General features: G+C 46.0%; 1 protein-coding gene across 1 annotated transcript in view; it reads left to right on the top strand.

The window, feature by feature from the left end:
• Lgr6 (leucine rich repeat containing G protein-coupled receptor 6) overlaps nt 1-5,918 on the top strand; it is a 153,094-nt gene extending 147,176 nt beyond the window's left edge. Inside the window, exon 18 of the mRNA XM_045140196.1 lies at nt 1,809-5,918. Coding sequence (XP_044996131.1) covers nt 1,809-3,058 — 1,250 coding nt within the window. The 3' untranslated portion in view covers nt 3,059-5,918. The remainder of the gene's footprint in view (nt 1-1,808) is intronic.
• The last annotated feature ends 20,305 nt before the right edge of the window (nt 5,919-26,223 follow it).

Genomic DNA, 26,223 nt, shown 5'->3' with positions numbered 1-26,223 from the left:
ACAGCTCTGTAACCCTAGGGCTGGGGGTGGGGGCGGGCTCTGGGGCTCACTGGTCAGCCAGTCTAACCAAACAGTGCAAGCTCCAGGTTCAGTGAGAGGCCCTGGCTCAAGAAAATACGGCAGAGGAGTCATGCAGGAGGACACTCTGGCCCCTACACATGTGCAACAAGATGAGTGTTTCTGCACACATGCACACACCACACATACTACACACACCAAAAGAGAATAAAAGAATTTTTGAGGAATATAAAGATGTGGGAAATTATACACAACGAAATTTAATTTAGAGCAAAAAAACTCTATGAATGTAAAATATCAATTAATTTAAATAAATACGTGTGTATTTGAACAAAGTTGATATATAACTAAATATATATGTTAATGTATATGTAAACTAAGTCAATCTTGACCTGGAAGGAAATATACTAAAATAATGAGTTCTTTTTCAGAGGTGGAGTCATAAACAGTTTTATTTTTCCCATGTTATATTTTCAAATTTTCTACAATTAGCATCTATTATTTCATAATCAGGAAAAAAAATTTAAAAATAGCTCTCACAAAAGGCATCTCAAATTCCCAAGCTACCTAGCAATACATTGCAAAACAAGTCTGAAGCCAAAGGAAATGAAGAAATAGTATGTCCACAGTTACAAGGTGATTTAAGAACAGACTCTGGGGAGAAAGATGGAAATAGCAACATCTTGCCTATCTAGTGTGGAGTAAGAATGGGAAACCCCAGAAGTCATCTGTATTTTTTTAATTAAATTTATTTATTTTTTTATTTATTTTGCAAGGAGAGAGAGGAGGGAGGGGGGAGAGAGAGAGCATGGGTGGGTAGGGCCTCCAGCCACGGCAAATGAACTCCAGATGTATGCCCCCCTTTGCACATCTGGCTTTCTGTGGGTACTGGGGAATGGAACTCCAGTGGTCAGGCTTTGCAGGCAGGCGCCTTAACCACTGAGCCTTCTCTCCAGCCCTGTGTTTTTGTTCAGGTGTTGTTTTTTGTTTTGTTTGGTTTTGGTTTTTGGTTTTTGGTTTTTGAGGGAGGGTCTCACACTAGTCCAGGCTGACCTGGAACTCACTATGTAGTCTCAGGGTGCCTTCGAACTCACGGCGATCCTCCTACCTCTGCCTCCCGAGTGCTGGGATTAAAGGCGTGCGCCACCACGCCTGGCTTTTGTTTAGGTTTTGGATGAGGTGGGGGGGATGTAACTATGATTCCTGGCTGGCCTCAGACTCCTCATCCTCCTATCTCAGCCTTCAGAATGATAAGGTTTCAAGTGTGAATCACCACACCTGGCAAAGTTGCCTTGCGTTAGCATCACTCGCTTGGCCTGTCAAATAGTGACTGCCTGCTGAATAGATGTGCGCGCAAAGCAAGAGAGAACCAGTCTGTTCAGGGCCTCCACCATGGAGTAGTTAGCCACGTGGGCCACGCTGCTGTGTGCCCCTGCCCCAGTCATATGCCCTCCGCTCCTATGGGTCCGTTTGTTCCTTCTCTCCCCTCCAAATCTTGTTCCTTTGGCAACCTGGTTTACTTGGCATTTCCTCGTGTCTGGGTGGATAGTGGTGTATGTGTGCATGTTCCTGTGCGCTCACCCCCTTCACAACTCCCCGGAAGGAGAGCTGGGCGTGTCCTCGTTGTTTCTCCACCACTCCAGCTCTCCCGAGGGCGGCAGAAGCCGGATGCTGCTGAGCACCGAGGCTGCAGGCTGTGTGCCCTGGGCGGTGGGGCTGCACCATCCATCAACCTTCGCCCAATCGGCGGGGGCGGGCGGTGGGCTCACGTCTGCTCCTGTCTTCTCCAGGTCCCTTCAAGCCCTGCGAGCACCTGTTCGAGAGCTGGGGCATCCGCCTGGCCGTTTGGGCCATCGTGCTGCTGTCTGTGCTGTGTAACGGGCTCGTCCTGCTGACGGCTTTCGCGGGAGGCCCCGGCCCGCTGCCCCCGGTCAAGCTGGTGGTGGGAGCCATCGCCGGCGCCAACACCCTGACTGGCATTTCCTGCGGCCTCCTGGCCTCCGTGGACGCCTTGACCTTCGGCCAGTTCGCCGAGTACGGGGCCCGGTGGGAAGCCGGCGCGGGGTGTCAGGCCGCGGGCTTCCTGGCCGTGCTGGGCTCCGAGGCGTCCGTGCTGCTGCTCACGCTGGCCGCCGTGCAGTGCAGCGCGTCGGTGGCGTGCGCGCGCGCCTGCGGCAAGGCGCCGTCGGCGGGCGGCGTGCGCGCGGGCGCGCTGGGCTGCGTGGCGCTGGCGGGCCTGGCGGCCGCCCTGCCGCTGGCCTCGGTGGGCGAGTACGGCTCGTCGCCGCTGTGCCTGCCCTACGCCCCGCCCGACGGCCGGCCCGCCGCGCTGGCCTTCGCCGTGGCGCTCGTGATGGTGAACTCGCTGTGCTTCCTGGTGGTGGCCGGCGCCTACATCAAGCTCTACTGCGACCTGCCCCGCGGCGACCTGGAGGCCGTGTGGGACTGCGTCATGGTGAGGCACGTGGCCTGGCTCATCCTGGCCGACGGGCTCCTCTACTGCCCCGTGGCCTTCCTCAGCTTCGCCTCCATGCTCGGCCTCTTCCCGGTCACCCCCGAGGCCGTCAAGTCCGTCCTCCTCGTGGTGCTGCCCCTGCCCGCCTGCCTCAACCCGCTGCTCTACCTGCTCTTCAACCCTCACTTCCGCGACGACCTCCGCAGGCTCTGGCCGCGCCCCGGGGCCCCGGGGACCCCAGCCTGCGCCGCCGCCGCCGCCGCCGCCGCTCCCGGGGAGCTGGAGAAGAGCTCCTGCGACTCCACCCAGGCGCTGGTGGCCTTCTCTGATGTGGATCTCATCCTGGAAGCCTCCGAGGCCGGCCAGCCTCCTGGGCTGGAGACTTACGGCTTTCCCTCCGTGACCCTCATCTCCTGTCAGCCGCCAGGGACACCCAGGCTGGAGGGGAATCATTTTGGGAACCCGCAAGCCTCCGTGAATGGAGAACTGCTGCTGAGGGCAGAGGGAGCCTCGTTGGCAGGCCGGGGCTCCTCCGTGAGTGGGAGCTTCCGGCCCTCTGGCTCGCTCTTTGCCTCGCATTTATAAATGTCCTCCAGCCCCATTTGTCACTTTCCTATCTCTTCCCACCCTTCTTTATGCCCTCTGTGAATGATGGCTGCTTGTAAAACAAATACAACCAAAACTGACCAGTGTGATCCACCGCAAACGCCCAGGCAGTCTCCATTGGTCTCTTTCTCTCTCTCTCCCCCCATGGTCACAATCAATGAGTGCTTCCAGACTGAGTTTGACTCTGCCTTCTTAGGCTTCACATCCATGCCGACTTCCTCCCTGTCAGGTCCAAAGCTATAAAACAGAACTGCAAATTTGCTTAAGGGAATAAAGGAAGTGGAAGACAGTGGAACTATGGGGTGCCGAGAAAGCCATGTTCAGGGCACATGAGCAGTGCTACCTCATGGAGAAAGGCCTGGAAGGGAACCACCAAAGACGTTGGGGCATCTCCCCTTGGAACTCATGGATAAAATACAAAATGTCGTCTGTGTCCCATCAGTCTTGACTTATGCCATGCAAAAGTACTTCCTGTTAAAACGTGCTCTGGAAGACAGCTATGCTCACCATTATGCCACCAACGCAAAACATGCTTTCTTAGAGATTCAAAGTTATGCTGATGTGTTAAGGGCTGATGTGTTAAGGGCGCTTGGGATTCCTAGAGCAGTGAAGTTTATTGAACGTTATTTAATCTGGTTCCTCAAATTATTTGATGACAGGTTTGTTTGCTTTTCATGGACTATCTGTTAATATCTCACAGAACTTAGCACAGCTTCGTCCCATAGGTTCATCTCTGTACCATCTAGTACTAACTACCCAGTGATGCCACCCGCTTTGAAAGCCCTAATTCTTGAAGCTCAACCTGGGGTGAAGTGCCAGAGGTCATGTGACTGGTGATTCCATCATCCAGAACATACCGTCCAAACTCTACTGCCATCTTGCTTCTATTAGGGCAAGACTGAGGGGTAGCCTGTCCCAGGACCAGGGCAAGAGAAAGGAATCTTTGTGTGTGCTCCCACCCCCAAACATCAATGGAACGTCTGCCCTTGGCAAGACAGAGGATTCTTGGGTGCCGGCAACATACACAGGAGAAAGTCTGTGGCTATGTAGATCACCTATTTATGGTTCTCCATAATGTGCAGCCTGCCAATTCATGCCAAGCTTGATCCTTCCTTATCCCAGAGCCTACTTCTGGGAGAAAGGGGTTGGCAAAGAGGCGGGGTATTGTATTGTTAGCATTGCATTTTAAGGAGCATTGTAGGTATTGGGACTCCTGGGCGCTCCCAACACACCCCAATCTGATCTTCCTGCCTCTCCCCTCATGACCTTCCTTGCCTTATACTTTGCCAAGTGCAGCTGAAGGTCTACAGAGTGCCTCCCTCCCCACTCCAAACACACGTGTTCAATCTCAGGATAGGAGGTGGGGAGAAGCCAAGACTTGGGAATAGGTGATACTTATTCCCAAGAACCCCCAACATCACTTGTATGGTGAATGCTCAGGCTGAGAGCCACTGGGACATAGTTTTCTGTTTGAATCCTGCTGTGATGTTCAGCCGGACCTTCCTCCATGGGCTGCACCATTGAAAGAAGCTGAGAAGGCCCTCCTTCTAGGTTCATAGTTCAAGTTTCTATAGCTTAGCTTCTCTGCTGTCTCCCTCTGCCCTCAATGCCCAGTGGAGATTCTGACATAAGTTAACAAGGCCACCTGAGCAGGGATGGTGAGATGAGGCAAAGACTACACATGGAACTTGAGTCACGTCTGAATCTCATGTGAGTAGTGTGGACTTGTGCAAACTCTGAAGATAAATGTCATAACCATTTAATAATTCCTTAGGGTCTTAGCATGGGGTCAGTGTCACAGTAGGAACTCACTAATAATGGTTCCAGGACCCCTGCTCTCTATTTCCCCAGGGCTGACCAAGAGCCTGTGATTGAAGAAATTAGCATCTTTTGGTACTGAAAATTGATGGTTTTCTGAGATACGCCAGGGATGACAAAATTGGTATGGTTCTGGAGAGCTTTCTAAAAAAGTCACCTTATATCCTTCCCTGTCCCTCCTTACTAGCCACCCTAGATCATTGTTACCTGGATTTAGGGAGCCAAATGTGACGTACAGTAGCCATGTATTAAACGTCTAGGAATGATAGGAATTGTTCCCTGCAAGTAGTGGCTTTTACTATGAAAAGTGGGCCAGCACTTCGGGTTGTGAGCTGTAGAGTGGACTGCTGTCACCTTGTTGTCTGCTTCTAAATATCTGGGCACCAGCCAAGGCTGGACTGTCTTAGCAGAGAAGAGGTGAGGAGGCAGTAGAAGTATTTTCCATAAAGTATTGTCCAAAAGGCCTACCCAGGCATGGAGGCACACAGCTGAAGCCCAGCACTTGGAACGTGGAGGCAGGAAGATCAGGGGTACAAGCTCTTCCTCTATTGTATACTGAGCTTGAGGCCGACCTGGGCTACATGAGACCCTGTCTCAAAGAAACAAAAAACACAGACTCTAGTTGATGTACATCTACCCAAAAATAGGATCAAATAGCAAAATTAGCGTTTTGAGCCGGGCGTGGTGGCGCACGCCTTTAATCCCAGCACTCGGGAGGCAGAGGTAGGAGGATTGCCGTGAGTTCGAGGCCACCCTGAGATGACAGAGTTAATTCCAGGTCAGCCTGGACCAGAGTGAGACCCTACCTCGAAAAACCAAAAAAAAAAAAAAAAAAAATTAGCGTTTTGTGTTTGAATTTCTAGCAGGTCAGTATGTCATTCCTATGGTTATCTCCCTTGTGATTGGCAAGAGTATGAAGATTATGTATGTCTTTGATTAATCACAAAAATCCAGATTGTTTCAGTGCACATGAATCCTTTTCTTGTCATTGTTTTTGTCAATAAAATCTTCCAAAATAGTGTCCATGGGAAAGAATCCACTTTAGGGGCCTATGGTGACAAGGGTGGTGGAAACAGCTGACCTGGTGTGTACTAGCCTGGGCTCTGTGTGCTGTGCTGTGCTGGCAGCCAGTGCCAACCACAGTCTCTTCTCAAACAGAACTTATTGTGGACCACAGCTTGCTAAGTGTTTCATCAAAAGGAAAACCAAAATTTAATTAAGATAAAATAAAGTCCAAAACTAAAATAAAATTCATAGCCAAAGCCATGCACATGCTTTTTTAATCCCAGCACTTGGGAAGCCAAGGTAGGAGGATTGCTGAGTTGGAGTCCAGCTTGGGCTACAGAGTAAGTTCCAGGTCAGCCTGGGCTAGAATCAAACTGTGCCTCAAAGAGGAAAACAAGGGCTGGAGAGATGGCTTAGTGGTAAAGGCACTTGCCTGCAAAGCCAAAGGACCCATGCTCAATTTCCCAGGACCCACGTAAGCAAGCTGCACAAGGTAGAGCATGAATCTGGAGTTCATTCACAGCAGCTGGAGGCCCTGGCATGTCCATGCTCTATCTCTCTCTTTATCTCTCTCAAATAAATAAATAAAAATATTTAGGACTAGAGAGATGGCTTACTATACAAGGCACTTGCATGCAAAGCCTAAGGACCCAAGTTTGATTCCCCAATACCCACATAAGCCAGATGCACAAAGTGGCACATGCGTTTGGAGTCCATTTGCAGTGGCTGGAGGTCCTGGTGTGGCCATTCTCTCTCTCCCTCCCCCCACCTTCTCTCTCTGCCTCTCTTTCTCTCCAACAAATAAATAAAAATATTTTAAAATAAAATATATAAAAAGTAATATCAAAAAGAGGAAAACAGCAGGGCGTGGTGGCACACTCCTTGAATCCCAGCACTCGGGAGGCAGAGGTAAGAGGATCACCACGAGTTCAAGGCCACCCTGAGACTACATAGTGAATTCCAGGTCAGCCTGAGCTAGAGTGAAACCCTACCCCAACAAGACCAAGCCTACCACTGGGGTTTCCTGATATTGTGAACCCAAAGAAATGGCTTGCTTTCTGTTCCTTGGGCCAGCTTCCTCATTGACTGTCTGCCTTGGGATTCTTCCCTCCCTGCAGCCTCGCTTCTGTGTGAGATGATGCTCCTGAGACAAGCAGAGGTTCTTCCTGAGAGAAGAAAGAGCTGAAGCTCAACAAAACCCTGCAGTTATGGGAACACGATACTACCTCTAGTATCATGGCAGGGCTTTACTGGCCATTGCAGTCAGGCTCACATTGCTGGCAGAAATCACCCCACCAAGATCAGCTTTGGGAGGGGGAGGGTTTATTTTGGCTTATAGACTCAGAAGCTCCATGATGGCAGGGGAAAACAAAAGCATGAGCAGAGGGTGGGCATCACCTCCTAGCCAACATAAGGTGGACAATAGCAACAGTAGAGTGCGCCAAACACTGGCATGGGAAAAATGGCTGTAATAACCACAAGCCTGTCCCCAATACACTGCCTCTAGGAGGCATTAGTTCCCAAATCTCCATCAGCTGGGAACCTAGCACTCAGAACACCTAATTTATGGGGGACGCCTGAATCAAACCATTACACTGACTTAGTGCCTAACTTTCCTCTCCTTCTTATTGTCCTCCATTCTGTTGCTCCTTCCCCTTCCCATCTCCTTTTCCTTCCTTTCCTGCATTAATTTTTTTCCAATTTATTTATTTTTAAATTCATTTTAATTTTTCTACATAGGCTATAGTTTTATATCTTCTCTCACCAGCTCCCCATTCCCATTTTTTTTTTTTTAAATCTGATGCACAAACCCTACTCCCTTCTGACAGGGCAAATGGTACCTTTGTAACACCCATCATCTGCTCTTCTTGGACAGGAAGTATTCCAAACCCCTCCATCCTTCTGGTTCATCTTCAGAGAAGCCCATTTCCTCCACTGTTATTGTTAGATTGGGTTAAGAGAAGCCGGGGTAGGGGGGAGAAACCAGAGTTAGTTCTAGTAAATGTGTATTTCTTTTTTTTTTTTTTTTTTTTTTTGAGGCAGGGTCTCGCTCTAGCTCAGGCTGACCTGAAATTCACTATGTAGTCTCAGGGTAGCCCGAACTCATGGCAACCCTCCTACCTCTGCCTCCCAAGTACTGGGATTTAAGGCATGCACCACCACACCCGGCTAAATGTATATTTCTTAAGATGCAGATTCGAAGTAAACCCAATACCAAACAGAAGGCTGAGGCTGGGTCTTGTATCTAAAACCAGAGGCTGTTCTAAATTTGAAAGAGCACCAGATTCTAGCCAGTGGGAATCTGTGATTAATCACTTAGGCCCACCATGAGCAGGCTCTACTATTCTCTGTAGGCCTTTTTTTAATTTTAAGGCCTGCTTTCATTTTATTTTTATCTGCTTTGCCACCACAATCAATTGCCCTTTCTCATCACCCTTTTAAAAAGCTTTAGCTGGGGGGAGGGGTGGGCTGGAGGGATGGCTCAATGTTTAAGGAGTCTGCCTGAAAAACCTACTGACCCAGGTTCAATTCCCCAGTACCTGTGTACAGCCAGATGCACAAAGCGGTGCATGCATCTGGAGTTGGTTTGCAACAGCTAAAGGCCCTGAAGCACCCATTCTGTCTGTCTGTCTCTCTCTCTCTCTGCTTGCAAATAAATAAAAATATTTTTTAAAAAGCTTTAGCCTGGTGTGGTTATGCACACCTTTAATTCCAGCACTTGGGAGGCAGAAGTAGGAGGATTTTTGTGAGTTCAAGGCTACCCTGAGACTAGAATGGATTCTAGCTCAGCCTGGGCTAGAATGAGACTCTATCTCAAAACCCCCAAAAAAGGGCTGGAGAAATGACTTAGCAGTTAAGGCAGTTGCCTGCAATGCCAAAGGACCCAAGTTCAATTCCCTAGGACCTACATAAACCAGATATACAAGGTGGTACATGTGTCTAGAGTTCGTTTGCAGTGGCTAGAGGACCTAGCATTCCCATTCTCTCTCTTAGATAAATAAATTTAAAATTTTTTAAAGTTTTTGTTTGTTTTTTAAATATTCAATTTATTTATTTATTTTGGTTTTTTGAGGTAGGGTCTCACTCTGTTTCAGGCTGACCTGGAATTCATTATGAAGTCCCAGGGTGACTTCAAACTCACAGCGATCCTCCTACCTCTGCCTCCCGAGTGCTGGGATTAAAGGCGTGCGCCACCACATGCCTGAGAGGCAAAGGTAGGAGGATCGCCGTGAGTTCAAGGCCACCCTGAGACTACATAGTGAATTCTAGGTCAGCCTGGGCTAGAGCAAGACGCTACCTTGAAAAAAAAATTTTTTTAACCCCCCAAATACCTTTAATCTAAGTTTTCAAATAAAAAGTGTGTGTGTGTGTAGACCAGAGGTCAACTTCGAGGGTCTTTGTCAGTCAGCCTCCATCTTATTCTTTGAGACCGGGTCTCTCAGTGAACTTAGAACTCATTGACTTGACTGGACTAACTAGCTCAAGAGCCCCTGTGACTCCCTGCCTTCACCCTCCCAGCACTGTGATTACAGATACTAGCCATCACGCCTGGCATTTTTACACAGCTGTTGGGGATCCAAACTCAGGTTTCCATGCTTTCATGGTGTGGTAGTTTGAACATAAAATGTTCCCCAGAGCCTCACATGTTTGTGATTAAGCCTCATTGTGATCAAGCTTAATCTCCAGCTAATGGAGCATTGGGAGGTGGAATCTTGGTGAAAGAGGTGTGTCACTGAGCGTGGGCCTTGAGGTTCATTAGTCCAGCCCCACTGGGTATACAAAACTCACTCCTTCTACTTCCTCCATGCTGCTGTGGAGATGTGACACCTGGCTGTCTGCTCCTGCCATGCTTTCCCCGCCATGATGGAATTCCCCCTTGAAACCATTAGTTGTAAATAATCCCTTTCCTTCCATTAGCTGCTCCTGATCAGGTGTCTTGTCCCAGCAATGAGAAGGTAACTGCTATATAGATCAAACACTTTGCCCACTGAACTGTCTCTCCAGTCCCTAATTCTTGAATAAGTAGTATACTGACATGGTTTAAATAACAGAAGGTTTTTGTTGTTGTTGTTTTTCTGTTTTGTTTTGAAACAGGACCACAGGTAATTCACACTGGCCTTGAACTTGCTGTATAGCTGAGGATGACCTTGAATTTCTGATCTTCCCAACTCTACCTCCCAAGTGCTGGGATTAGAGGCGTGTACTACCACACATGATCTATAGGTCTGTTATTTAGAACTTGTGTACACATGTAAGATAAATTTTCAGAAGTATCATTTCTAGGTAAAAAGAATAATTAATAACTATACTTTTCCTGTATTTCATTGTTATTTTTGTTCATTATCTGCTTATTCATGACTTCTACATATATATGCCTCACTCTGATACCTGTTCTTCCTCAGGCCTCTCTGTGCATCCTTGCAACATCAGTTCCATGGTTAATTTCTCTCTTTTTTTTTTTTTTTTATTTCCTGAAGCAGTGTCCCAAGACATAAGAGATTCCAACTAGCCAATCTTCTGTTTCTAAACCAGGCCAAATCATAGCTCAATGACCAAATAATGGGTTGGCCACTCAAACCAGGCACTTGTCTACTTGTCCTGGTCCACTAATTTATAGTGTGTGCTTGTGTGGGCTCATATATTGGACACAGTTGAAACTCCAGGGCTTCCAGTGAAACAAGTGCTGTGGGTGCTTCTTTCTCAAAATAGACCCGAGGGCTAGCTGACAGGAAAGTTGCACCATGTAGGGACCTGTCAGTCTCATCCACTATACCCTTGATCTTTTCCGTAAGTCGTTAACAGAGAACAGAGAGAAAATGCTTGGTTTCTGGACAGAAGGGGAGAGGAGAGAAGAAGGGAATATTGGGCAGGGTGGCACAGAACTGTAATTTCAGCACTCAGGAAGCACAGGCAGGAGTATCAGGAGTCAAGGCCAGCCTGGAATCCATAAGACTCTGTCTCAAAAATGGTTTAATTAAAAACATTAACTAAGTACATCCCTAAAAAGTTAAATAATAAGAAATCAAACAAGCCAATTAAAAAAATGGGCTATGGAGCTAAAGATTTTGCATATGGAGCATAAAGATTTTGTACTGCAAAGGACACAGTGAAAAAAGCAAAGAGGCAACCTACAGAATGGGAAAAAATCTTCGCCAGCTATATATCTGATAGATGGTTAATATCTAGGATATACAAAGAACTCAAAAAGTTAAATAATAAGGAATCAAACTAGCTAATCAAAAAATGGGCTATGGAGCTAAATAGAGCATTCTCAATGGAAGAAATATGAATGGCATATAAGCATCTAAAAAAATGTTCTACGTCACTAGTCATCAGGAAAATGCAGATTAAAACTACATTGAGATTCCATCTCACTCCTGTCAGATTGGCCACCATCATGAAAACAAATGATCATAAATGTTGGCGGGGATGTGGAAAAAGAGGAACACTTCTACACTGCTGGTGGGAATGCAATCTGGTCCAGCCATTGTGGAAATCAGTGTGGAGGTTCCTAAAACAGCTAAAGATTGATCTACAATATGACCCAGCTATAGCACTCCTAGGCATATATCCAAAGGAATCATCTCATTTCCTTAGAAGTACGTGCTCAACCATGTTTATTGCTGCTCAATTTATAATAGCTGGGAAATGGAACCAGCCTAGATGTCCCTCAACTGATGAGTGGATAATGAAGATGTGGTACATTTATACAATGGAGTTCTACTCAGCGGTAAAGAAAAATGAAGTTATGAAATTTGCAGAAAAATGGATGGATCTGGAAAGTATTATACTAAGTGAGGTAACCCAGGCCCAGAAAGCCAAGCACTGAATGTTCTCTCTCATATGTGGATCCTAGCTACAGATGACTGGGCTCTGTGTGAGAAAGAAAAAACTCAGTAGCAGAGACCAGTAAGCTAAAAAAGAGATACAAAGGGAAGAGAAAGGAAGGGAGGAGGGTACTTAATACGTTGGTATTGTATATATATAAGTAGAAGAATAGATTAACGGGGGTAAAAAGGCCCAAAGTGAGGTCAGGAGAGGAGACTGAATAAAGTAAAGGTGGAGGTAGGGCCAATCAAAATCTGAGAGGATATAAATAAATCAAATGGAATCCTTCAGTTTTGGACAATGGAACACTCAGGAGCCATAGATCGTTGCCAGAAAATTTTCAGCACTAGGGATGGGATACCTTCCAGTGAGTTGTTAGCCAGGGAGGTCCCTGATGCCCCCAAAACATTATAGGCCACTGCCAAGGCCCTTGGTTTCCCACCAGGAATATATGGTAAGACCCTATTGCTGAAGACTCCACATACTTGGGCTGCAAGGCCACTGAGAAATCCTGTTGGAACTGAGCTGATAATCTACTCCATGTAGACCAGCTGACAGAAAGCTGGAAGAAGTCATTCTACATGCCGTTCAATGGGAGAAAGAGATACCACCAGTGAAGATACTCAACAGTGGACACTGCAAGCCTTATAACTGGCTAGCCAGGCCAAATGAGCCAACGGGTGCAATAGTGGCACATCTGTCATGGTGGAAACCAACTGCCCTCCAATTGGACTGGAGGCCTGCTCCAAGGGAGGGAATACATCCCTGATACTGAAAACTTAAAACAGGGGTAGTCATGAGCCCTAGGGTTGTAACATCTGCTGATGTCTGGATTAATGTATACACTATACTTATCAAACTGCCCAGTAAACACTTCTCTTAATATTCATACCCTTATACTAATGCTTCTCTCACTTTGGGTAGAGAATCTTCTCTTTTCAGATGGCAGTGACCTTGGGACGACATGGAAGGTATCATGGTGCTGGAAAGAAGTGACTGGAGTACTGAGTAACATCTTGATCACACCTTCCATGGCTCAGGGTCTAATGTGGAAGAGGTGGTGGAAAGAATGTAAGAGCCAAAGGAAGGGTAGGACTCCTTACAACATAAAATGTCCTCGATATCCATGACCTCATAGTGCCTGACACTACCTACACAAGACCATCATAAGAGGAGGGAAAGATCATGACATCAAAATAAAAGAGAGACTTATTGAGATGGGGAGGGGATATGATAGAGAATGGAATTTCAAAGGGGAAAGTGGGGGAAGGGAGGGTATTACTATGGGATATTTTTTATACTCATGGAAAATGTTTTTAAAAATTGAGAAAAAATAAAATAAAATAAGATTTAAAAAAGAAATCAATAAAATAAAAAAATAAAAACATTAACTAAGTACATCCCTAAAGATTGTTTCCCAGTCTAAAGGACCATCTAGCTAGGAAATACAGATAACACAGAACAACAAATAATTTCTTGACTGAACTAAACCATTTATGTCCCTGACATCTGTCATTCTATGTGTTCTCCAGGTGTAAGTCATGTCCTTTGTTGTTGTTGTTGTTTTGTCTTTTGTTTTTCCTTCTCACGCAGAAGCCCAATCATCTGTAGCTAGGATCCACATATGAGAGAGAACATGTGGCGCTTGGCTTTCTGGGCCTGGGTTACCTCACTTAGTATAATCCTTTCCAGGTCCATCCATTTTCCTGCAAATTTCATAACTTCATTTTGCTTTACCGCTGAGCAGTACTCCATTGTATAAATGTGCCATCTCTTCATTATCCACTCATCAGTTGAGGGACATCTAGGCTGGTTCCATTTTCCAGTTGTCTTTTGTTTTTTTTTTCGAGGTAGGGACTCACTGTAGCCCAGGATGATCTGGAATTCACTATGTAGTCTCAGGGTGGCCCCAGACTCATGGTGATCCTCCTACCTCTGCCTCCTAAGTGCTAGAATTAAAGGCATGTGCCACCATACCCAGTGAGCCAGTAATTTTTGTTTGCAGAAGTGAGGATTTTGGGCACTTTGCATGAAGAAATTGGCCAGAGTCTTCAACAAGCCTCTCCCTGCGTTGCCCTCTACCCAAGTCCAGCAAGAATGAACCGATTTGTCCTCTCAGCAACCTCAAGGTGGAAGAGGAAAGATATTGAACAGTGCCTTGATGGGCAAAGAAGGCTGTCAGAAGGAGTGTCAGGATAGGCTATCCTGTGGACATGGGCCTATGTGGGAACTCCGCAGGTAATCTAGAGCAAGACAGTGCCAAAGCACGGGGGAGAATGGAAAGGTTAGGTGAGAAGATAAATCAGAAAATCCACTGGACACTGCCCACTGTTTGGATTTTGCAGGTGGCTTCAGAATTATAGAACTGCCACATGTCCACAATGAGTGAAAGCTTGAAAACTATCCAAGTCCTTGATTCTGGGGTGTGTATTTCAGGGCAGGTCCTTGATTTGTAACCCAGGCTGGCCTCAAACTCATAACAATTCTCCTGATTCAACCTCCCAAGTGCTGGGATTACAGGGGAGTATCCATCATGTTTCATTCTCCCTGCTTCATTTTTAAAAATGATTTTTTAAGATATTTTATTTAAGCCAGGAGTGGTGGCACATGCCTTTAATCCCAGCACTTAGGAGGCAGAGGTAGGAGGATTGCTGTGAGTTTGAGGCCACCCTGAGACTACATAATGAATATCAGGTCAGCCTGAAACAGAGTGAGACCCTACCTCAAAAAAACAAATATATATATTTGCAGTCAGGTTTGCATTGCTGGTAGAAATCACCCAACCAAAACAACTTGTGGGAAAAAGAGGTTTCTTTCCGCTTATAGACTCCAGGTGAAGCTCCACAATAGCAGGGGAAAATGATGGCATGAGCAGAGGGTGGATATCACCCCCTGACCCACATGAGGTGAACAATAGGAACAGAAGAGAGTGCCAAACGCTGGCATGGGGAAACTGATTATAACACCCATAAGCCCACCCCCAACAATACACTGCCTCCAGGAGGCATTAATTCCCAAAACTCTATCAGCTAGAAACTTAGCATTCAGAACATCTAAGTTTATGGAAGATACCTGAATCAAACTACCACATTCTGCCCCTGGCCCCCATAAACTGATATCCATACATAACTTAAAATGCAATGCACTCAGTCCAACTTTAAAAGTCCCCATAGTTTTTATTAGTTCCAGTGATATTTATACATCCCCATAGTCTAAGATCTTTTAACTGAGCCATAATACCAAAAACTCCCCCCCCCCCAGCCCAAAATGGCACAGAATAAATATTCACACTGCAAAAGATGGCACTGGGAAAAAAAGATGGCAAAGAAACATTCAGACAATACAAGACTTAAAACAACCAGGGCAAACATCAAACTCTGTAGCTTCAAGTCCAATAACTCTAGTTGATGACAAATCTCCAAATCTGATAATTCTAACCGGCAAAATGTCTCTGGAATTCCAATGCCGCCCCTCCAGCTAGGCTACAAACAGTCCTGGAAAACTTTATCAGACGCCAGCAGCTTTCCTTAGCAGCCATCCCGTGGTCCCCACATCTCTACTGGGTCTCCACTTCTCCACTACAATCCATGGTTCATCCTCATGGCTCCATCAGGTCTCCATGCAGGCATCCAGCAAACCTGCTTCACACTACCCATGGCCATTTCCAAAACACAAGAACATGTTGAAAACTCAATGACTCTCTTTCCTGTATTTCTTATACTCCACAATAACAGGTAGGGTGCCAATTTGTTAATCCAGAGGGGAATAAAGCAGACTTTGAAGAATAGGACACACTTTGAGCCCTCAGGCCCTTTCAAAAGAGTCTACATTATTCCTCTTGCCCCAGCGTAGGTCAGCTGGCCCAATATCAATGGTTGTAATCTCTCAATTGCAGCCAAACAAATCTCTCAATTTGCACCCAAAGATTTCATTTTTTCTATGCCATATCCTTCTGCTCACACCAGTTCATTTCTACACAAAGCAACCTCTGCACAACTTCTGAGGACATGGGCATAACAGCAAGCTTCTCACCCAAACTGCTACTCCAGTCCAAGCAAATCTCTTTCCCACCCTCATAAGCCAAACCTCACAGTCCATAGTTATTACTGCATTCAGGTCTTTCAACTCTGATCAGAATAGTCCATCAAGCTGTACTTACAGAACTGTAAGGTATCTTTTAGGCCAAGGTTTCAAATCCCTCCACATTCCTCTTGAAAATCAGCTCCAAAAGGCCAAAGCCACACAGTCAGATATCTAACAGCAATCCCACTTCTCGGTACCACTTTACTGTTGCAGTCAGGTTTGCATTGCTGGCAGAAATCACCCAACCAAGAGCAGCTTCTGGGAAAAAAGAGGTTTCTTTTAGCTTACAGATTCCAAGTGAAGCTCCACAATGGCAGGGAAAACGATGGCATGAGCAGAGGATGGACATCACCCCCTGACCCACATGAGGTGAACAACAGGAACAGGAGAGTGTGCCCGACACTGGCAAGGGGAAACTGGCTATAACAGCCATAAGCCTGCCCCCAATAAGACACTGCCTCCAGAAGGTGTTAATTCCCAAATCTCCATCAGCTGGGAACCTAACATTCAGAACACCTAAGTTTATGGGGGACACCTGAATCAAACCATCACCACCACCACCACCACCACACACACACAACACACATTTTCCTTTATTTGCAAGGAGAGAGAGAGACAGAGAGGACCAGGGCTACTAGGCACTGCAAATGAACTCCAGATATATGTGCCATTTTGTGCATCTGACTTTATGTGGGTACTGGGGAATTAAACCTGGGTTGTTAGGCTTTCCAGGCAAGCACCTTAACTTCTCAGCACTCTCCAGCCCATCCCTGCCTTATTTTAAAGAGAAGGAAACTATTTTTTTTTAATTTTATTTTTTATTTTTTTGGTTTTTTGCCCAGCACTTGGGAGGCAGAGGTAGGAGGATTGCCGTAAGTTCAAGGCCACCCTGAGACTCCATAGTGAATTCCAGGTCAGCCTGGGCTAGAGTGAGACCCTACCTCGAAAAACCAAAAAAATAAAAAATAGAGAAGGAAACTAAAAGGGAAGAACTTGCCCATTATCCCATAGCTACCTTGAGAATCAAGGAGACAGATATATAAACTATAAGAACAGGATGCTTATAGTTGATAAATATGATTTTTGGAATCAGACAGACCAGGTTTTACTTAACCTCTCAGATACATTATGTAAAAAAAACGGGAATAATAATGGTACCAAAACTCTGCAGGTTACTTGAAAGATTAAGGAATTTGTTGCTTATTTGTCTGTTTGGTTTTCACATGGAGACTAGTAGTGAGTCCCATTAGTCCGGAGACTAAGGAGCAACTGGTGGGAAGTTGGAGAGAAGTTACTTGGAGAACATCACCTTGTCTGACTTCAGCTGTTTCAGGGTCCTGGATAGAGGGAGGCAAAGGAAGGAAGGGGACACAGTTCAGCGGGATGTGGTGTCAGGGGAAAGATAAGCAAGAAAAACAAGTACATGAAGGGGCAAAGCCCTCGAGTGAGGTGAAAGAAGGGAATGAGAGACGCTGGATAACCTGTCATCTCTGACATAAGGTGAAAGCTGAGGAGCAGGATGGGTGCTGGCGGGAGGGCTGTGGTGGGAGGCAGGGGCAGCTTGCCAAGAGAAGAGAGTGGAATGTGTCCTGTCTACATGTAGCCTGTCTGTCCATTGCCCAGCATCTCCTGGGCTTCGCTGTCAGTCCTGCAGCCCAAGACTGCAAGCTGCCCAGCTTGCAGGGCTGCTTGGGGAGCAGGTTCTGAAACCATAGCCAACAGCCCCCCCCCCCCCCGTCCTTCCTTCCCTCAGGCTGCCCCAACCTAAACAAGCCAACCTGGGCGGGGGGCGGGAGGGGGCACGCGCTGATGGAAAAATACACACTTGGCTAGAAAAGGAGCTTTATTTGTATGTGTTGAATTCCCGCAGCAGCCAAAGGATAAATAGCTAGTCCCAGCCTCAGCTTGGTCTGCCCGCAAGGTGGGTGGTAAGTCTGTTCTTATTTAGATCATTTGTGGGGAGAGGTGAAGAGGGGACTGGGTGGGGGCAGCAAGAGAGGGAACTTGGAATCTACAATGTTTATATGATCAGTCATGGTTGTCATCTCTCCTCTTTAATTTGGGATTTGGAGTTGAGAAACGTTGCTCAGTTCGCTTGTCCTAGAAACAGAGTAGACTGGCAAATAGGCCGGGGGTAAGGGCAGCTCCTCAGTGCCTACCTCTAGGTTGGCTCACTGTCTTCAGCCCCCTGCTAGGTACTCAACAAATGTGAGCACGGTGCCAGGCTCGGTCCTGGATGTTTTGCAAACATTATTTCACTCAGTCCTCACAACATCAGATTTAAGTACCACCGGTGTGGTCGTTTTAGAGGTGAAAACCCAAAAGGAAGACTGAGTGTGTTAAGAACACAACTGATAAGCAGCTCCACTGGGCTGAAAGTGGGTTTTCTTTCTTTCTTTTTGTTGTTGTTTTTCTTTAATTTTCTTTCCTTTCCTTTCCTTTTTCCTTTCTTTTTCTGCCCCTTCTTTATCAGACAGGCTTTCATGTAGCCTAAATTGGCCTCAAACTACGTCGCTGAGGATGGCTTTGAAATCCTAATCCTAACTCTACCTCACACATACTACAATTGGAGATTGCTGACATGAGTCCATGTTTTAGCCATGTCCTATCCTTTCCTGGGCTGGGAGAAGGGGCTTTTTTTTTTTTTTTTTTTTTTTTTTTTTTTTGCTTATTTATTTGAGAGCCACAGACACAGAGAGAGAAAGAGACAGATAGAGAGAATGGGCACGCCAGGGCCTCCAGCCACTGCAAACAAACTCCAGATGCGTGCGCCCCCTTGTGCATCTGGCTAACATGGGTCCTGGGGAACTGAGCCTTGAACTGGGATCCTTAGGCTTCACAGGCAAGTGCTTAACCACTAAGCCATTTCTCCAGCCCAGAAGGGGCCTTTTTTAAACCTTTGGCATGCCATTTCCTCCCCCAAGAGGAGCTGGGTGGCAGGGCAAGGTGGCTCATGCCTTTAGTCTCAGCACTTGGGAAGATAGGCAGAAGAATCCCAGTGAGTTTGAGGCCAGCCTGAGCTACATAATGAGTTGCAGGTCAGCCTGGGCTACATTAAGAACTGCCTTGAAAAAAAAAAAAGAAAGAAAGAAGTAAATGGGTGAGTTCTAATAAAGTTCAGCTCTGGTATTTCCTGTGACTGGAAAGAAAAGTACCCTGTACTACATTCTCAGCGCCTACCGTTTCAGTTATGTTCAAGTGCTATGAGGAACATCAATCAGGATTGTAGATGGGCCAGAGAGTACGTGAGGCTCTGGGGCTGAAGCTTTCCTGAAACAGCTGCATGAGTTGAGAACATTATGGGAGGGGTGGGGGTAGGAGGCATCCACCTCACATAGTGGCATATGTGAAAAAGCAGGAATGAGCTAGGCATGCGCAAGAGGTTGAAAGAAGGCCAATATGGCTGGTATGGTACATAAGGGGGAGGAGATACAATGAAGATAAAACAAAGCATCCGGGTCATACAAGGTCATATGGTATTACGGTTATCTTCTCATTGCTGGCAGAAAACACCAGACCAAAAGCAGCTGATGGGAGGAAAGGGTTTATTTTGCTTTACAGACATGAGGGGAAGCTCCATGATGGCAGGAAACGTAGCATGAGCAGAGGGTAGACATCACTTCCTGGCCAGCATCAGATAGACAATAGCAACAGGAGAGTGTACTATAGTGTGGCTATAGTACCCATAAGCGCACTGCTGGCCCCCAACAACAACATGCCTCCAACAAGGTTCCAGTTCCCAAATTGCCATCAGCTGGGGATCAAGCATTCAGAACACATGAGTTTATGGGGGACACCTAATTCAAACCACCACATGTGGGTCAGGGAAGTAGATTAGTTTTTTTTTTTTGTTGTTGTTCTAATTGCAAATGGAAACCAGTTGGAATGTTTTGAGGGAAGCCAAATCGAACTTACTGTCAAAAGATTATGCTTGCTGCTGAGCGGTGCACCGACTACAAAAAGTCAAGGATGGTGGGGCAAGAAAACAAGATAAAGCTATGGCACCATCCAGGTGAGAAATGATGGCAGTTTGAACTAAGGTGTTGGAGGTGGGCAGGATCTGGGGGGGGGGGGGCTGAACCGACTAGGTGATACTTTGTATGTAGAAACCCTATTTACTTTTTGGTTTTTCGAGGTAGGGTTACCCTGTAGCCCAGGCTGACCTGGAATTAACTATGTAGTCTCAGGCTGGTCTCAAACGCATGGCAATTCTCTTACCTCTGCCTCTTGAGTGCTGAGATTAAAGGCATGTGCCACCACACCTGGCTTAATATTTTTATTTATTTACAAGGAGAGAGAGATGGAGAAGAGAGACAGAGAGAGAATGGGTGCACCAGGGCCTCTAGCCACTGCAAACTACAGATGCATATGCCTCTTTGTGCATCTGGCTTTATGTGGGTACTGGGAAATCAAACCAGGGTCCTTGGGTTTTGTAGACACCTTAATCGCTGAGCCATCTCTCCAGCCCCAGGAAATTTTGTTATGTGAAGTGCCTTTTCCCTCCAACTTCCTTGAGATCTCATTTCACATGAAGGTGAGCTTGAGCTAATCAGTGCATAGAACTTCCCTGGCCATAGTAACTGCTTTCAAGATGGACTAGATTTTTTTGTGTGCATGTGTGTTTAAATTGTGTGTAGTATAGTATGTGTTGTGGTTTGATTCAGGTGTCCCCCATAAACATAGGATCTCTGAATGCTATGTTCCCAGATGATGGAGATTTGGGAATTAACACCTCCTGGAGGAACTGTATTTTGAGGGGTGGGCTTATGGGTGTTACAGCGAGTTTCCCCTTGCCCGCATTTGGCACTCTCTTCTGTTCCTGTTGTCCACCTTATGTTGGCCAGGAGGTGATGTCCACCCTTTGCTCATACCATCATTTTCCCTGTCATCATGGAGCTTCCTCTCAAGTCTGCAAGCCAAAATAAACCACAAGCTGCTTTTGATTGGGTAATTTCTGCCAGCAATGCGAACCTGACTGCAACAGTAAAGTTGGTACCAGAAGTGGTGTCATTGCTGCTGGACACCTGGCTGTATGCTTTTGGCCTTTGGAGCTGATTTTCAAGAGGAATGTGGTAGGATTTGACATCTTGGCCCAAGAGCTGCCTTGCAGTTCTATAAGTACAGCTTGATGGACTGACTATTCTGGTCAGAGTTGAAAGGCCTGAACGCAGTAAGAACTATGGACTGTGGGGTTTGGCTTAAGAAGGTGAGAAAGAGCTTTGCCTGGACTGGGCTAGAAGCAGTTTGTGTGAGAGGCTTGCTGTGTCCTGAGAACTTGTACAGGGTTGCACTGTGTAGAAATGGACTGGTGTGAGCACAGGGATATAGCACAGAGATTTTTGGGCCGAGGCTTCTGTTTGTTCAGCTGCAATTATATGAGATTACAACCTTTCAGATTGGGCCATCTGACCTGTATTGGGGCAATAGGAAGAATGTAGACTCTTTAGAAAGGGCCTGGATGCTCAAGGAGTGTCTTATTCTTCAAAGTCTGCTTTATTTCCCTAGATTATCAAATTGGCACACCACCAGGTATTATGGAATATAAGAAATGCAGGAGTCATTGAGTTTGCAACATGGTCTTGTGTTTTGAAAATGGCCATGAGCCAGTGTGAAGCAGGTTTGCTGGATGCCTGCATGGAGACCTGATGGAGCCTTGAGGATGAACTGTGAGTTACAGTGGAGACCCAGTGGAGATGCCAGGACCACAAGATGGCTGCTAAGGAAAGCTGCCAGCACCTGATAAAGTTTTCCAGGACTGTTCATAACCTAGCTGGAGGGGCAGAATTGGAACTCCAGAGACATTTTGCTGGTTAGAATGATCAGACTTGGAGATTTGTCATCGACTAGAGTTGTTGGAGCTACAGAGTTTGATGTTTGCCCTGGTTGTTTTAAATCTTGTATTGGTTGACTATTTCTTGGCTATGCCCAATGCCATCTTTTGCAGTGTGAATGTGTATTCTGTGCCATTATGAGTTTTGAGGGGATTTTTTTGGTATTATGGCTCAGTTAAAAGATCTCAGACTATGGGAATGTTTGGACATCATTAGGATTGATAAAAAGCTATGGGGACTTTGAATGAATGTATTGCATTTTAAATTATGGGGGCCAGGGGCAGAATGTGGTGATTTGAGTGTCTCCCCATAAACTTAGGTGTTCTGAATGCTAGGCTCCAGGCTGATGGGAGATTTGGGGATTAACACCTCCTGGAGGCAGTATATTGTTGGGGGCGGGCTTATGGGTATTACAGCCAGTTTCCCCAAGACCAGTGTTTTGCATACTCTCCTGTCACTGTTACCCATCTGATGTTGGCCATGTTGTCGTTTTCTCCTGCCATCATGGAGCTTCCCCTCTAGTCTGTAAGCCAGAACAAACCTCTTTTCCCACAGGCTGCTTTGGTCGGGTAATTTCTGCCAGCAGTGTGAACTGACTACAACAGTATGTATATGGCATGTGTCTATAGACATGTACGCCATGCATGTGGAAGCCAGTGGAAAACATCAAGTGTTCTCGTATTTATTTCCTTGAGATGGGGGTCTCTCCTTCAGCCTGGACCTGCTGTCCAAAAGCAAGCCCTAATGATTGTTCAGCCTTATACCCCATGCTTCAGGTTAGATGTGAGTGGCCACACCCACCTTTTTTGAATTCTGCAGTTTAACTTGGTGATCTCTGGCCTGAGAGGCCTTCATGCTTAAGCAGCAAGTACTCAACCTCTAAAGCATCCTCCCAACACCCCCAATTACAAATTTTTTTCCTATGAAAAGCAGAGTTCACAGACCTGCTGGATATGAGTAACAAAGTATGGTTGCTAGTGGTAGTTGCCTCAAAGGGGTAAGTCTTGGGCTGGAGAGATGGCGTAGCAGTTAAGCGCTTGCCTGTGAAGCCTAAGGACCCCGGCTCGAGGCTCGGTTCCCCAGGTCCCACGTTAGCCAGATGCACAAGGGGGCGCACACGTCTGGAGTTCGTTTGCAGAGGCTGGAAGCCCTGGTGCGCCCATTCTCTCTCTCTCCCTCTATCTGCCTTTCTCTCTGTGTCTGTCGCTCTCAAATAAATAAATAAAAATTAAAAAAAAAAAAAAACTTTAAAAGGGGTAAGTCTTTAAGGATAAACAGCCATGGAGAAAGCTGATAGTATGAAAGGCAGATGGAATGACCAAGATCTTCATGATTTGCTGCCTCTGACACCACTGATTCATATGCACATTACTCCTTCTCATTGGGTAAGCCAATGACTTCCTTAATTACTGTTGGTGTAACTTCACTCAGAACTGAAAGCACCCTAATTGATATGTTAATAGTATCTAGGAACCACCAACCTGCCATGAGTATAAGAGTTAAGTACAGAATAAAATTAACTTCTAGTTTTAAAAAGAAAACAGGCTGGGTGTGGTGGTGCACGTCTTTAATCCCAGCACTTGGGAGCCAGAGGTAAGAGGATCACCATGAGTTCAAAGCCACCCTGAGACTGAATTCCAGATCAGCCTGGGCTAGAGTAAGACCCTACCTCAAAAACAAACAAAACAAAATGAAAAAACTGGGTGGGAGAGATGGCTTAGCAGTTAAACATGCTTGCAAAACCTGCTGGCTTGGGTTTGATTGCCCAGTATCCATGTGCTGCCAGACACAAAGTGGCACATGTACCTGGAGTTTACCTGTAGTGGCAGGAGACCCCAGTGTACCCACATACTCATTCTTTTTCTCTCTCTAATAAATAAAAATCTTAAAAATACATAAGTTAAAAGCAAACAGCCACATACTTGGGCTGCAGGGTCACTGAGAAATCCTCCTGGAGCTGAGCTGAAAACCTCCTTCATGCAATTCCATGGGAGAGAGAAAAATCACCAGTGGAAATAAACAACAGTGGACACGGCAAGCCTTAAATTTGGCCAGCAAGGCCAAATGAGCCAATGGGTGCAATAGTGGTATGTCTATTATGAGGGAAACCAACCACTCTCTAACTGAACTGGAGGCCTGCTCCACAGTAGAGAATACATGCTTGATAATGAAAACTTATGACAGGGGAAGTCATGAGTCCTAGGGGTGTAACATCTGCTGGTGTCTGGCTAAATGTATGTATTATGCTCACCACACTGCCCTCTAAGCACTTCTCTTAATGTTCATACCAATTGTAGTGGTTTGATTCAGGTGTCCCCCATAAACTTAGGTGTTCTGAATACTAGTCACCCCACCTAATGGCAATTGGAAATCAAAGCCTCCTGGAGGTGGTGTATTGCTGGGGAGGGCTTATGGTGTTATACTCAGTTTCACCATGGCAGTGTTTGGCACTCTTCTGTTCCTGTTGTCCACCTAATGTTGACCAGTGATGTCCACCCTCTGCTCATGCCATCGATTTCCCCTGCCATGATGGAGCTTCCCCTTGATTCTGTAAACCAAGATAATCCCTTTTTCTTCCCAAAAGTTGCTCTTGGTCAGGTGATTTCTGCCAGCAATGTGAACCAGACTGCAACACCAATATATTAATGCTACTCTCAGGTTCTTTTCTGATGGCAGTGACCTTGGGATGTCTCAGAAGGCACCATGGTGCTTTAAAGAAATGACAGAGGAGGGCTGGAGAGATGGCTTAGCGGTTAAGCGCTTGCCTGTGAAGCCTAAGGACCCCGGTTCGAGGCTCGGTTCCCCAGGTCCCACGTTAGCCAGATGCACAAGGGGGCGCACGCGTCTGGAGTTCGTTTACAGAGGCTGGAAGCCCTGGCGCGCCCATTCTCTCTCTCCCCCTCTATCTGTCTTTCTCTCTGTGTCTATCGCTCTCAAATAAATAAATAAATAAAAATTTAAAAAAAAAAAAAGAAAAAAGAAATGACAGAGGAGTGCTCAGCCCTTCACATCTATCAAGGCTCGGGGCCCATTGCTGAAGAGGTGGTGGAAAGAATGTAAGAGCCAAAGGAAGGGTAGGACTCCTTACAACGTGCTTCCTCCCAGACACAAAATGGCCTGGATAACCAGGACCTCACAGTGCCTGACACTACCTACACAAGACCATCATAACAGTTAGAAAAGATGATGAGATTATATATATATAGGGTAATTGCCAAGCATGTATGTGTAAGGCCCTAAATTCAAAACTAAAAATTTGTAGAAGTTACAAACCTACTACTTTCAGTTTATGCCATCAACTATCACTAATGAATGGAATAAAACTGCATTGGTTTTCTTTGTATGGACCCATCACAAGTTGTATAGCAGACTATTATTGAGTGAGGGTACAAAGATATCCTAGATAGCAGATGTGCAGCAAATACCTGTTCAGAGATGCATCTTGTGTATACTGTATCTAGCACAAGTAAAAACCATCTCTGCTACACTGGGATACAGGGATATTATATAGTCTTTTTTTTTCCTGCCTAGTCAGCCCCAATACTTCCAAATCTTTCACATAGCACGGCAATCTCTTCCTTCACCAATTGCTTTGCATGCAAACCTGTTATTTTTGCCATTTAATAAAAGAAAGAGGGCTGGAGAGATGGCTTAATGGTTAAGCACTTGCCTGTGACACCTAAGGACCCTGGTTTGAGGCTCGATTCCCCAGGACCCACGTAATCCAGATGCACAAGGTGGTGCATGTATCTGGAGTTTGTTTTCAGTGGCTGGTGGCCCTGGTGCGCCTATTCTTTCTCTCTCTCTCTCTGATAATAAAAATAAAATAAATAATAAATAATAAAATAATAATAAATAATAAAATAATATAATAATAAAAATAAACAAAAAGTCTTAGGAAAAATAAAGGAATGAGGCTGGGGGTACAGTATAGCTTAGTAGTAGCGTTCACACCCAACATGTGAAGCCCTGGTCCTACTTCTCAGCAAACTCCACCTCCTCTACCCTGACAAGTATATTATGAAACCATGAGTATGGAATTCAAGTTTGGCATCTAACTGTCCAGAATAATACTTGCCAAGAGCTAGGTGTGGTGGTGTATGCCTGTAATCTCAGCACTCAGGAAGCAAAGGCAGAGGCAAGAGCATAACTGTTCTAAGACAGCCTGGGTGAGATAGCAAGAACCTGTCTCAACAAAAAACAAAACAGGAGCTGGGCAAGGTGGCACACGCCTTTAACCCCAGCACTTGGGAGGCAGAGATAGGTGGATCTCAGTGAGTTCGAGGCCACCCTGAGATTACATAGTGAATTCCAGGTCAGCCTGTGCTAGAGTGAGATCCTACTTCGAAAAACCAAAAAAAGAAAGAAGGGAGGGAGGGAGGGAGGGAGGGAGGGAGGGAGGGAGGGAGGGAGGGAGGGAGGAAGGAAGGAAGGAAGGAAGGAAGGAAGGAAGGAAGGAAGGAAGGAAGGAAGGAAGGAGAGAAAGACCAACCAGGTTGTTGAACAAATGAAAGTTATATCACAATAATTCAGATCAGTTTCATAAATCACAAAGTGAAAAATGAAAAAGAATTAATA

The sequence above is a fragment of the Jaculus jaculus genome, chromosome 1 (assembly GCF_020740685.1).
Source record: "Jaculus jaculus isolate mJacJac1 chromosome 1, mJacJac1.mat.Y.cur, whole genome shotgun sequence".
Taxonomy (NCBI): domain Eukaryota; kingdom Metazoa; phylum Chordata; class Mammalia; order Rodentia; family Dipodidae; genus Jaculus; species Jaculus jaculus.
This window is presented reverse-complemented; position numbering and strand designations above follow the sequence as displayed.